Below are 14,559 nucleotides of genomic sequence, written 5' to 3' on the forward strand. Positions count from 1 at the left end.
TAAATGTTACCTTATTTGGGAAAAGGTCTTTGTCAACATAAGTTAAGGATTTCAAGATACTCATCATAGATTACAGGTGGTGGGGGCCTAAACCCAAGTGTCCACACTGTGAAACACAGATAAGAAGGAAATGACGTAACCATGAAAACAGAAGCCGGGATGATGTGTGCACAAAGCAATCTACGCTCCAGAAATTTCAAGAAGCAAGAAAGGATTCTCCCCTCCAGCTTCTACAGGGTGTGAGGCCCTGCCACACCTGGATTTTGGCTTCTGACTCCCACAACTGTGAGAGAATCAATTTTTATGGTTTTAAAGCCACCATCCTTGTAGCAATTTGTCACAGCAGTCACAAAAAACCAGTACACTCATCAAAAATAGGCTCAAATGAAAGCAAAAGAAAAACATTTTCACAAAAATTCCCTGCTAGCAGACATGCAGTAAGAGTGGGGGAGGAGGGTAACTAAAGGGATTTATCCCAGTAAAAGGAAAATGATCCCAAACAAAAAACGTACAGATACAGAAAGCAATGAAAATAATGTGTGAGTTAATGCTGACTGCACAGAATAAAAACAGTAATGTCTTAAGGCATGGTAATGATATACAAAAAGGGGGGGGCAAAATGTGTTGTAATTGTTAGTCATCACTAAATAGTAATTTCTTCAAAAATTAACAGAAGGAAAAATCTAATGTAAAATATTTGGTTAATCCAAAAGAAAAAGAAAGTGAACAAAACAAATACAGGAGCTATGAATTAGGAAACAATAGTAAGACGGTGTATACGAACGCAATTATTGTCATCCCTCAGTATCCCAGGTTCCAGGACATGATACCCAAAATTCACAGGTATGAAGGACTCATGTAACTACAATTAGATGTTCCTTTTTTCCCATTAAGTGTAAATTTTAGAAAATTATGGACAAGACTCTCCATCTATTCGTATTAAAGTATGGAATGGTAAGCATAAAACGGTATAAAGGTACTTTCTTTCCTTGTGATGTCTTGCTTTTGGTACTAAAGTTATCCTAGCCTTAAAATCAAAATACCTAGAGTGGCTACAAGTTTCTATACTGAACTTTTGCTGATCAGAGAGTTTTATCAAAGTCAAGGAGACCAAAATACTAAAAGCAAGGCAAGAGATATGTTTAACTGCTAAGTCACTTCAGTCGTGTCCGACTCTGCGACCCCACAGACGGCAGCCCACCAGGCTCCCCCATCCCTGGGATTCTCCAGGCAAGAACACTGGAGTGGGTTGCCATTTCCTTCTCCAATGGGTGAAAGTGAGAAGTGAAAGTGAAGTCGCTCAGTCGTGTCTGACTCTTCGCAACCCCATGGACTACAGCCCATCAGGCTCTTCCATCCATGGGATTTTCCAGGCAAGAGTACTGGAGTGGGTTGCTGTTGCCTTCTCCAAAGTATGAAGAAATGAATAAAATAAGGATCAGTTATAAAATGTTAAAGATTTAAAGTTTTAGAAATTTCCTTTTAAAGACCAAAAACAAAAAAACCCTAAAAAGTACATGCCTGGTATATGGCAGGCAACCAGTATTTGATTACGTAGTCTATCAGGCAATGCTAACACCATCAGGTTTTACCTACTCCCTGATTTCAGATCTACACAGGATTCTCTTCAGCAGATTACCTGGAACTCTGTTTAAACTAGTGCAAATACATTCAAGACAGGAGGTCTCACCACTAAATTATTTTTTACCAATTCCAGAAAATCCTGTCACTATTTTTCTTCTAGTCTCTCTACTTAGTCCTTCTGGAGCTTTTAATTCTCCTCAAAACTTCTCATCCTAACACCTCTATTTCGTAACCAGTCTACTTCCCCTTCCTTATGCTGCATACTGGTCCCTCCTCTAGCAGTGTTTGCCTGTGGTTTAACTGGAATTCTGTTCAAATGCTTTTTTTAAAGTTCCAGTTGGTTCTTTTCGCTGTGATTCTTTCTCTTGCATCTTCAGGTATTACCAGCACGCTCGTCTGATGTGGTTTCCACCTGATGCTCCATTCCTGCTGTCTATCATGACTGGTGACGCAGACACGATGAACAGCAGCACGGTGTTTCATAATGACTCTGACTTACCAGGCAGAACTCTGGGCCACCCGCACAAGCTGGACTGGGAGCGCTTGCCTTCACACAGCTCTGCGCTTGTTGCTGTCAGGTGCTTCAGCGGTAATGCAGCCCAGAGACTATGTTTTTTGTTAGTTTCTCAATTTATGGACCCCTTGGAAGGACAAGTAATTCAAAGCAGAATCCAAAACATTCTTGAATGGTTAAAAATTCTTAGAAAAGACTTCTTCCTTCCCAGAGCCCAAGCTGAAGTGAACTTCTCCATGGAACCAGTATGGACTGATTTACTTACCTCTCTTATAGGAGTATCACCCTCTGGAGGAATCAGACTGATGAGGGGTCCCACTCCAAATCCCAGCCTTAAGAAGAGCAGAGACTTTACTTCGTCCCCAAAAGGGTTGCTAAAACCCACAAAGAACAAATGCCCCTAGGGTAGGCACATCAACTCAATGGCCAAATACTCTGGTTTTTATGTCACCTTCATACTTAGCTGTAGAAATGGCTTTCTTGCAAAAGTTCAGTTAAACATTTTTGAAATGTTTCTTCAATTTTTCAGGGGTTTTGAGCAACAGGGCTTTAAGAGTATCTGTCCCACCATATTATCTAAACCCAAAATTGTAATGTTACAGACAACTATTCCTTTCAACTAGGGCAACCATTTGCTATTTTTGACCATCAATTCCTATTCTCACAAATTTTGCTTCACCCTATTTCAGCCCATGTTTGACTAGTAGGCTTCATCAAGGTGGAGAATGTGGCTCAGGCATAAATTCATCAGTGGACTCCCCTTCCTGATCCAGGGGGCTGGCATGAAGAGAACAAGAAGTCCCATGGGGCTTTCCTATAGAGCCGGATAAAGAGACTCACCGCCAAGGGAGGGGCTGAACACCACACCACCACAACGGGGAGAAGTGTGACCTGTGACCCACACTGCGACAACACTGAGGAAGTGAAGCTGAGCACAGGAAGCAAAGAAACCAGACCCAGTCCCTACCCTTGGAACCACCAGATCAGGCTCTTTCTCAGTGCCATGAGCTGACACATTTTCTTCCTTATCTAAGCCATGTGAGCTGGGTCTGTCCATCAACAGCATTCTTAATGACACAGAAATGGACCATGTATTCAAAGTTTAATAATGGAAACAAAATTTCACGTGCTTACCTGGATAACCAATTCCTTTGGCATTTGCATAGGGTACCCCAGAAGAACCCGGGCTATAAACAGGATTCATGATTTCAAGAACTAAAAAGGGAAAAAAAGTGATTTAGCCAAGCACTTTTGTTCTCAGGTTTTTCTCCATCATCAGTCTCAAAAGAGCAGGTAGCAAGAGGCCCTTCTCTAATCTATTCTGAAATGTAGAAACAAGGCACTCCACACTGCTGCTAACCAACAGAGAACAGAAAAGGAATGCCAAAGCCCTAACAGGTGCCCCCCCAGGACACTGCATGCTTTGCTTTATAACTCTCGAGTCCAACAGAAGCTAAGGGAAAAAAGTGTTCTCCATGTCCCTGTTTCTTCAAACAGTTAAAAAAAAAAAAAAACTATAAATAATCTAAATGTCCTTATTGCAGAGAACAGTCTTAACCAAATCTATCCAGAGCATGAATACCATGCAGCTGCTTTTTTCTTTTAAGTGTTTAAAAGCACAGGATGTTATAACGATAACTGGGGTAAAAGGGGAGGCAGTGCAGTACTGAAATGCAGTGTGATCCCAAATGTGCACCTACACCCTGGGCATGCGTACCTCCAGCTCAGACGGAAAACTATCTGGGAGGAGAATGAAGCATGAACCGTGACTGCCTCTAGATGGAGCGGTTTAATGTTCTTTTTGCACCTTTCTCTATTTCTGAAACAACACGTTAAATTATATACTTCCTAAAAATAAATAAAATATATGTGTATTTCCTAAAAGAGACAAATTAACTACAGCAACTCTACTAACCCAGTCAATGTTCTATAATTCACAATCTTCTTTGCCTGACAAGTTCAAGAATTTGCACAGCTACAACCATGGTTTTATCCCTTCCTCTGAATTTTATCACCCAATGCATTCTTAAAGTGTGAGCTTAATTAAGACTATTCAGTATTCCTTATCCAGTAAGTCAATCACTGACTTACTTGGTAGTAAGGATTAAAGGGATCTTAAATTCAAAAATAAAAACAGCAATGGGGGAGGGGGCAACAGGCATATGGAAACTCTGCACTTTCTGCTCAGTTTTGCTCTGAACCCAAAACTGCTCTAAAAAAATTAAATCTATTTAAAAAGAAAAACAGGCAGTTCTCTGGTGACCTCGCCATTAGAATTCCGGGCTTTCACTGCCATGACCCAGGTTCAATCCCTGGCTGAGGAACTGATATTCCACTAGCTATGTGGTATGGCCAAAAAAAGAGAAAAACATAAAGTGTACATGTACTTGCCAGTGTCTGCCTGCCCCACTTGGAGAAGGAAATGGCAACCCACTCCAGTTCTTGCCTGGAGAATCCCAGGGAAGGGGGAGCCTGGTGGGCTGCCGTCTCTGGGATCGCACAGAGTCAGACACGACTGAAGCGACTTAGCAGCGGCAGCAGCAGCAGCCTGCCCCACTGCATCCTCAGCTAGAATGTACACAGGCAACTGGAACTTAGTCCTGTTTGCAGTACCTCTAGCCCCAAAGACAATGACACACAAAAAAAGGTGCCACTATCTGCTGACTTAACACTCTTGGCATCAAATTCCATTACGAAGACAAAAATACAAAAACACATCACTTCAAATTTCTACCTCAGCTTACTGACTTAGAATATTTACAACCAAGCAGTTCAGTACACACAAAAGTATACCTGGTCAAGTCCTTAGCCTGTGCAGTTAAGTTCTAAAGTAGAAATTAATTGGAGATATCTGTGATTGGGACATTCATTACCTAAAAAACTGTCTTATTTCTTTAACTTCCAAACCAAAAGGCAGAACAAAATCTGACATGACATCCACAACCACAGCTAAGACAGAAATCTAGATCAGTGCTGCCCAAAAGAACAAGGATGAAGATGCTCCCTATCTGTGCTGTCTGATAGAGCATCCATTAGCTATTAATACAAGGAAACAATGAGCACCTGAAAAATGTGGCTAGGATCGGATCTGATTTTTTATTTAACTTCAGTCCGAATTTAAATAGTCGTGTTTGGCTGTAGGCTACCATACTGGACAATGCAAATCTACAGAACAGTTTAGAAACAAGGAGAGCAAAGCCTAAGAAGTAGACATGAAAACCAACTGTATATTACATCACAGTTTAAGAAGAAACAAATTGGTAACTTGTCAATCCCCATTAGCTTGCACTTTTAACCCACTCTTGGTGGATCTACAACAGAAGATGTGGAGATTTTTCACATATGTCATCTACTTCTCTGGTTCAGCAATCATTTCTGGAAAAGTGAATACTTTTCAACACTATTTGTCTATTCTGTGCCAGGATCTAATTTCATTTTCTTAACTGAATACGTAAAGCACTACACAAAGGCCACAGAGGGGGAAGAAAGACAAGTCACAGTCCCTGTTCTGAGTTCACCATCTAGAAAAGTGCTGTCCTGGAGAACTTTCTGTGAAGATGGAAATGTACATCTGCTCTGTCCACAGACAGCAGTCACTACCTGAGCGCTTGAAATGTGGCTAGACCAAAGACCTACACGTTAGCTGAACTCCGAACAGCAACATGTAGGTGGTGGGTACTGTACTGGACAGGCAGGTCTGCAAGTCAGAAGACATAACAATGATGACTCAGGGCCAGAGTGTTAAGGGCCATAAAGGAATAAAGTGTTGTGAGGGTTGAGTGGGAAGAGCAAAAGTTTAATGCAGGAGGAGAGGAATGGTCAGGAATAACTTGGATTGCAAAGGTGGTATAAGCTCTCAACAGGTAGGATCTTGAAAAGCCACAGAAATTAGAAAATGCAAGATGCACTTTAGGGACACTTTGCAACTGGGCTTGTTTAGAGCTTGGGCTACATGTGAATCAACAAAGAGGATTACGGAGACATAGGTTAGGTTGAAACTATCACATGGAGACCCTTAAATGTGGGGCTGCGCAGGAGATATCATCCGGTAGGCAATGAAGCTGATGAACAGCATGGCAGTTAAAGACAGGAGCTACCATTTGACCTGGCAACTCCACCCGTAGGTATATACCCAAGAGAAGTGAAAACACATATCCACACAAAAACCTGTACCTGAACTGTTTGTAACAAAATTATTCATTACAGCCAAGAACTGTAGACAACTCAAAGCACTGAATACCACAAAGGCTTTCCTTTCACAACCTTACAGTCTAAACCACTAATAAAATCTTACTCTACATTTGCCACTAAAAAAATGTACAGAATTACACTTGAATTCTAAATATCATACATCCAAACTACCCAGAAGTTATTTATGAGAGCATTTATGCTTCCCAAGAGACTAATAACTATTTCCTAAAGTGATTAAGAAGTTATAATTAAAACTTACAGGTAAAAAAGTAACAGGATTAATGAAAGAAAAAGCTGCAGTTCCCACTTCAACAAAAAGGTTTGCACAAGGTCTATGAACAATACTGTACCAGCTTCTTAAGTTACTTGTTCAAATGATGAGATTCCCCTAAGATGCTGACCCTCAAGGGCAGGGAAAATAGCTTATTCAGTCCTGGCCCCCTGCATCTCTCTAGTCCAAAGATAGTTCATATGCTCTGAATGTTCTTTAATAAATAGAACTGTCCAATTGAAAATACAGGAATCTTCATAGCAATAAACATGAAATTGAGATGATTATATAAAATCTAATTTAGAACTGTTGGAATACATGCTTATTGATTGTTGTTCAGTCATTAAATCATGTCCGAATCTTTCCAACTCCGTGAACTGCACCTCGCCAGGCTTCCTTGTCCTTCGTTATCTCCCAGAGTTTGCTCAAATTCATGTCCACTGAGTCGGTGACGCTATCTAACCATCTCATCCTTTATTTTGCCTTCAATCTGTCCCAGCATCAGGGTCTTTTTCAATGAGTCAGCTCTTCACATCACATGGCCAAAGTACTGGAGCTTCAGCTAAAATTCTTCCAAAGAATATTCAGGGTGGATTTTCTTTAGGATTGACAGGTCTGATAGCCTTGCAGTGCAGGGACTCTCAAGAGTCTTCTCCAGCACCAATTGAAAGCATCAATTCTCTGGCACTCAGTCTTCTTTATGGTCCAACTCTCACATCTGTACATGACTACTGAAAAAACCATAGCTTTGACTATACAGACCTTTGTGGCAAACTGATATCTCTGCTTTTTAATATACTGTCTAAGTTTGTCTTAGCTTCCTTCCAAAAAGGAAGCGCCTTTTAATTTCATGGCTGCAGTCACTGTCTGCAGTGATTCTGGAGCCCAAGAAAGTAAAATCTGTCACTCCTTCCCCTTTTCCCCTTCTATTTGACATGCCACAATCTTAGTTTTTTTTTTAATATTGAGTTTTAAGCCAGCCTTTTCACTCTCTTCTTTCACCCTCATCAAGCTCTTTCTTTTTCACTTCCGGCCATTAGGGCGGTATCATCTGCATATCTGCAGTTGTAGACATTTCTCCCAGCAATCTTGATTTCAGCTTGTGCTTCATCCAAGCCAGCACTTCAAATAATGTACTACGCACAAAAACCAAATAAGCAGGATGATAATATTACAGCCTTGACATACTCCTTTCCTAATTCTGTACCAGTCTGTTGTTCTATGTCTGGTTCTAAATGTTGCTTCTTGATCCACATAGATTTCTTAGGAGACTGGTAAGGTGATCTGATATTCCCATCTCTTTAAGAATTTTCCACAATTTGTTGTGACCCACACTGTCAAAGTGGGTCTTTAGCACTGTCAATGAAGCAAAAGTAGATGTTTTCCTGGAATTCCCTTGCTTTCTCTAAGATCCAATGAATGTTGGCAATTTGATTTCTGGTTCCTCTGCCTTTTCTAAACTCAGGCCTTCTTAAGTGAACAGTGCAAAGAAATCGAGGAAAAAGATAGAATGGCAAAGACTAGAGATCATGTCAAGAAAATTGTAGATATTAAGGGAACATTTCATGCAAGGATGGACACTATAAAGGACAGAAATGTTAAGGACCTAACAAAGGACAAAGAGATTAAAAAGAGGTGGCAAGAGTATACAGACGAACTGTACCAAAAATGGGTCTTAATGACACACATATCCATGATGGTGGGGTCACTCACCAAGAGCCAAACATCGTGGAGTGTGAAGTCAAGTAGGCCTTAGGAAGCATTACTACAAATAATTAGTGGAGGTGATGGAATTCCAGCGGAGTTATTTCAAATCCTAAAAGATGATGCTGTTAAAATGCTGCACACAATATGCCAGGAAATTTGGAAAACTCAGCAGTGGCCACAGGACTGGAAATGGACAGTTTTCACTCCAACGTCAAAGAATGTTCAAACCACCATATAATTGTGCTCAGTTTATTGATCAGTGGACATGAATGCTGAACCCACTGACCAATCTTAACATCAATAAGAGCAAACTACTTATTTTTTAAAATTTTTATTTTGGCTATGCTGGGTCTTCACAGCTGCTCGAGCTTTCCTTTAGTTGTGCTGGGAGGTGGCTACTCTCCAGCTGCTGCTCCGGCTTCTCATCTGGCAGCCTCTCTCGTTACACGCCACAAGATCTAGAGTGTGCGGGCTTCATCGCTGCCACTGCTGGGCTCTAGAGCACAGGCTCAGCAGCTGTGGCACACAGGCAAGTGCGGTCTTCTTAGATCACGGATTGACTCCATGTCTCCTGCACTGGCTGGTGAATTCTTTACTACCACTAAGCCACCAGGGAAGCCCCCCCAAGCCACCTGTTACATGCATCCTCATACGACGGAATCACTCTGCATCATCTGAGATGTACTGCTACAAAAATACTAAAATCTGAATCCAGTGCACCCTACACATCTACCTCCCAGGTGACAGAAAAAGGCAGGAGTTAGAGAAAAATACTGAACACCATAAAGCAATCACACAAAGCCAAAAGGAGGGAATCTAGAGGGCAAGGGGTCACTTCTTCAGTAAGTCAATGGTCTGGGAAAAGGCGGACAGTAGGAAGAAGGATGGTTCTAGATTAACATAGATTTAACAAAGGCCACAGGAGGTTTTTGTTTGAATCCTGATTTTAAGATGGAAAAAATTATAAAAAGATATTTTAAGGATTGAGGGGTACAAACAAACATGGGCTAGATATCAAATGGCATTAAACAATCATTAATTTTGTTATATGTGAGAATAGCATTTTGTTATGTAAAGATGCATTGATTTTTAGAAGTATGTATTAAACTGTACAAGGGTAAAAATGACACAATGTCTGTAATCTAAAACATTTTTCTTTTTATTTTAATTGGAGGCTAATTACAATATTGTGGTGGTTCTGCCATACATTCACATGAATCAGCCATGGGTGTACACGTGTTCCCCATCCTGACCCTCCCTCCCACCTCCTCCCCCAATCCCATCTCTCAAGGTCATCCCAGTGCACCAGCCCTGAGCAACCTATATAATGGGATTGTTGGGCACATGGCTGTATGTTGTATTTGCATACTTTTTAAGTAATGAAAAGTTAAAGGTAAAAAACCACCATCACCACTCTGCCTGGGATTTTAGTGCCTATGGTCACCCAGAAACCACCAATTTCCCAGTCTGATTTGGTATGGTCCAAGAATCCCAATTTCAAGGCTAGAGCCAGAAAGAAAGAAAGAAAGTGAAGTCGCTCAGTCCTGTCCGACTCTTTGCGACCGCGTGAACTGTAGCCTACCAGGCTCCTCCATCCATGGGATTCTCCAGGCAAGAATACTGGAGTGGGTTGCCAAATTTCCTTCTCCAGGGGATCTTCCTGACCCAGGGATCAAACGCAGGTCTCCCACATTGCAGGCAGACGCTTTACCCTCTGAGCCACCAGGGAAGCTAGTGTCACTTTTTAAGTTTCGCATTTGTAATGACGAAAATGTCAGAATTCCTATGGGTGGTTTGACATCTGCAGCAAAATAGGTAAGTCTCAGATTAGGGTTTCGGAGAAGGCAATGGCACCACACTCCAGTACTCTTGCCTGGAAAATCCCATGGATGGAGGAGCCTGGTGGGCTGCAGTCCATGGGGTCACGAAGAGTCAGACTGAATGACTTCACTTTCACTTTTCACTTTTATGCATTGGAGAAGGAAATGGCAACCCACTCCAGTGTTCTTGCCTGGAGAATCCCAGGGACAGCGGGGCCTAGTGGGCTGCCACCTATGGGGTCGCACAGAGTCGGACACGACTGAAGGGACTTGGCAGCAGCAGATTAGGGTTTAAAAAAGATAACAGCAAAAATTTCTCAACTTGAAATCTAATAATCCTCAGAAAGTATATTTAACATCCATCACTGTACTAATTTCTCTAGTCTCAAAATATACCATGACCTACACAAAGTTCCCACACAAAACAGTAATTCTAAAACTTTAAAAAAAGAAAAAAAAAGAAAGTGAAGTCACTCTCTTCACTGACTCTTTGCTACCCTGTGGACTGTAGAGGCCTTGTGTATTATTTTTCTTCATACCAAGAAAACTAAGGTCAAGGGGCTTAAATTCTCTCTCTCAGACAGCAATACACAAGATAAAATCCGAACACAATCAACACTGGAAAGTCTAGGTAACACCTGATAACATCAAGAAGAGCACATAATAAGATAGACTCTGAATGCCTCCAAACTCAAGCTTCACTATCAAGATTTCCAATCTGCTGGGAGACATCCACATATTTCTGCACAGAACTTCAAAGATATAGACATAAAGTGGAACACAGGCATAAGAAAAGCAACCATACCTCTATTTGGCTGGTGTGCTACTGTTTTAAAATTGCTCTCAACTGATCAGTGAAAAGAAGCTGTTTAAATAAGATAAGTTTGGGAGACAAAAATTTGCCTTTAAGCTACCAAACCTATTAAAAAAAACTTAAAATGATATTATTTATACGCACTTAAGCTTCTTTTTCCCAATTCTAATCCTCTGCCTCTGTGGCATTACACTCCTCATTTTCTCATTTGAAAACTGAATTAATTTTGACATCACAATTCTGTCTAACCTTAAAACGGAAATGAGTTGAATGGCAGTTGTAGAGTAGAATACTAAGTAAAAATCTAACAAATCTATCAGGTCTGGATAAGAGGGCAGAAGCAGTAATACCAATAGCAGCTTCCTCCGCCCTTCTGGCTTGTAGGATCCTTCCCCTATTCTGAAGAGCAGGAGGCAGGAAGAGGGGATGCTACCTGATCGGCGTGTCTAGAATGACTGCTACACAGAACCTAGAGAAAGGCTGCAGTTTCCAACTCTTAAAGCCTGCAGGGACCTCTACCACACCTTCAGTTCAGTTCAGTTGCTCAGTCGTGTCCAGTTCTTTGCGACCCCATGGGCTGCAGTACGCCTGGCTTCCCTGTCCATGGCCAACTCCCAGAGCTTGCTCAAACTGTTCATCCTGTCGGTGATGCCATCCAACCATCTCATCCTCTGCAGTCCCCTACTCCTCCCGCCTTCAGTCTTGCCTAGGATCAGGGTCTTTTCCAATGTTCTTCACAGCAGGTGGCCGAAGTATTGGAGTTTCAGCTTCAACATCAGTCCTTCCAATGAACACGCAGGACTGACCTCCTTTAGGATGGACTGGTTGGATCTCCTTGCACTCCAAGAGACTCTCAAGAGTCTTCTCCAACATCACAGTTCAAAAGCATCAATTCTTCGGCGCTCAGCCTTCATTATAGTCCAACTCTCACATCCATACAAGACTACTGGAAAAACAGCTTTGACTAGAGGCACCCTTGTTGGCACACCTTAGTTTGTCCATTTAGTCACAAATACGACTGAACGGAAGTAATTATGCAAACACATACTAAAGCAAGCCCACCCTATAAACCTCAAAACAAAAAAACTTCACAATGTGCACCATAGTACCTTCAACAACAGAACAATTGGCCTAATTCTTTCCTGTCAAAGCAAAACTAACCCAATCCTTGTTTACTTAACCAAAGTTCTAAAATGTGTCCCTACTATTATTGCCAAGTTTTTCATATACTACTTGAGACAATAATCTTAAAAATTACACAAGGGTGACTTGAGAATTTAAGGAAGGGGAAGGAGACAAACCTTTTCACTTAAAGAAAGCCTTGCTTGGCAAAACATTCCAAAATACTTTTATATATGAGTTTAATGAAGCACTAACTCATACAATCCATTAGATGCACGCTTATATACACTATAAAACAGGAAGACCCTATTCGTGGACGCTGTAAAGGCGCACCTCTCTTTCAAAGTGAACCAAGGTTGGGCCACGACACGTCTTTTCTGGATAAAACATTGAAACCCTTTCAAGCTAAAGCTTCTGCCAAGCAAATGGAATAATGTTTACTTTGTGAGAAAAGTGGATAGTTTACACACTGGAAACGATAAGATCCTACGAACCGAAACACCACCCCATTGCTTCCCCATTTTTTGCATTTTCCTGATCTGATCACCTGGACCTTAAAAAAAAAAAAAAGACCCAGAGAACACTGTTGTGCAACAAACGCCGCTCTCGCCCGCCCAGGGGCAGCTTCCCCGCCGCCCACGCCGCACCTGCCAGCGCGCCCCGCAGCCCAGCCCCGCCTCCCTCTGGCAGCACCCGCCCGCCTGGCCCCGCGGGACAAAGCGCCGCCGCGGGCCCGACCTTGGCGCCGCCCAAATCGGCCGCACAAAGCGCCGCACTTCCGGCCGCGCACGCCGCCGCCAAGTCCGCCGCCCGCCCCGCCCGCACTCACCGCGCCGCGAGGGCAGACTGGGCCTCAGTGATCAGAGCTCGCCGGCCCAGGGCGGGCTCAGCGGTCGGGGTCGGTGAGAGGCGCGCGCTGCGTAGGCCTGCCCGTTGCGGGGCTGAGCCGCGAGGCCCGGGTCGCCGCCGCCGCCGCTTACCCGGCCCGCGCTCCCGCTCGCCCCGCTCTGCCCGGCCCGCCTCGCCGCAGCCCGCGCTCCTCGCCGACGCTGTGCTGCCGCCTAGCCCAAACCTCACTTCCGCCTGGAGCCCGCCTTGGCGGGGGCGCGCCGACACGTGACCCGCCGGCGCCTTCCGGGCTCCGGGTCGGCGTGCGCGCTCCCGCCGACGTCCAAGAGGCGACGGGAGCCGGAGGCCTCCGGGAGCTGTCGCGTACAGAGGTTGTCGGGCAGAATTTCTGTTGTCTCGGCGTCTGGCGCGTCCAGGGCGGGGGGGTTCAGACAGAAGTCAAATGGCGCCCGCAGGGTATCTGTTGACTCATTCGAATAAACGCTCATGTGGAATATTTTTCCTTAGGCCATCTTTGGGGTCCTACTCTCATGGTATGGAAAGGGCCCAGTGGAACATAATTATTAACTTCTTAAGGGAAAAAAAAATGTATTCGATTTCGTGTGTTTAAATAGCCCCGCACTACAGGAACCCTTGTGTAAATGCAGGCGCGGCGGTGGGGGCGCGCTCCTCCCCAGTGCCAGGCCCCGGTCCCCCGGCCTGTGTGGTCGGCTGTCGGCTTAACTGCGGGACCTCCCGAGCTCGCGCGCTCGGCGCTCTTCGCGTTCGCCGTTCTGAGTGCTCTGCATTCATTAAGTCACTTGATACAATAAGTCGTTTTACAAATGAAGCAGTTAAGGCACGAAGAGGCTGACAAGTTCCTTCGAGAGCAGACAGACTTCTTGGAAGCCGACCAGATTGAAACCCGAACGTCTGACTTCAGGGCACTTGCTCTTAAAAGGGGACTTTGGGGTTTGCGCTTTTCCAGAGCTGCTCTCAACTATTTCTGTAACGTTACTAGGGCTCCCAGGTTCCCTGCGTGGATCTGAGAGCCAATGGTTCTGCCTTGGAGAAAGGTGGAGGAATCCTGTGGTCTCTGCTCAGCTGGGAGGGTCCAGACAGTCTATCTTTCCCTGACCAAGCCGAGAACATCTACTACAGTTCCTAAAGACTGGTTGGCATTTCTAAGATAGACGTGCACGTTAAAATGCTACCCACTCCAGTATTCTTGTGCTTCCCTTGTGGCTCAGTTGGTAAAGAATCAGCCTGCAGTGTGGGAGATGTGGGTGCAATCCCTGGGTTGGGAAACTGCCCTGGAGAAGGGAAAGGCTACCACTCCAGTATTCTGGACCAGAGAATTCCATGAACTGTATAGTCCATAGGGTTGCAAACAGTCGGACATGACTGAGCCACATTCACTAAAATAGTTGCAAAGGACTTAATTTTTGTCACAGGTTAGAAGATGGTTTTAAATACAAGTAGATGTTACTCTTAACCGTTGTAATATAGACACTATGGTGATTTGAGTCCCACTGAAAAGTGATAGTGAAGTCGCTCAGTCGTGTCCTACTCTTTGCGACCCCGTGGACTGTAGCCCACCAGGCTCCTCCATCCATGGAATTTTCCAGGCAAGAGTACTGGAGTGGGTTGCCATTTCCTTAGTTTCCATTTTAAAAGTACATGAATAAAGGGCTTTCCTCGTGGTTTA

General features: G+C 43.7%; 1 protein-coding gene across 2 annotated transcripts in view; it reads right to left on the reverse strand.

The window, feature by feature from the left end:
* The window catches only part of FAM168B (family with sequence similarity 168 member B), a 35,542-nt gene extending 22,560 nt beyond the window's left edge, over window positions 1-12,982 (reverse strand). Inside the window, exons 1-2 of one of the 2 annotated variants that reach the window (XM_068968582.1) lie at window positions 12,853-12,982; window positions 3,233-3,313 (exon numbers count right to left, since the gene is read on the reverse strand). In XM_068968582.1, the coding sequence (XP_068824683.1) occupies window positions 3,233-3,302 (70 nt within the window). In that variant the 5' untranslated portion in view covers window positions 3,303-3,313; window positions 12,853-12,982. Of the gene's footprint in view, window positions 1-2,363; window positions 2,429-3,232; window positions 3,314-12,852 lie in introns of those variants that run through there. The other variant, XM_068968583.1, reaches the window with a different exon arrangement.
* Window positions 12,983-14,559: the final 1,577 nt, after the last annotated feature.

The sequence above is a fragment of the Capricornis sumatraensis genome, chromosome 3 (assembly GCF_032405125.1).
Source record: "Capricornis sumatraensis isolate serow.1 chromosome 3, serow.2, whole genome shotgun sequence".
NCBI lineage: Eukaryota > Metazoa > Chordata > Mammalia > Artiodactyla > Bovidae > Capricornis > Capricornis sumatraensis.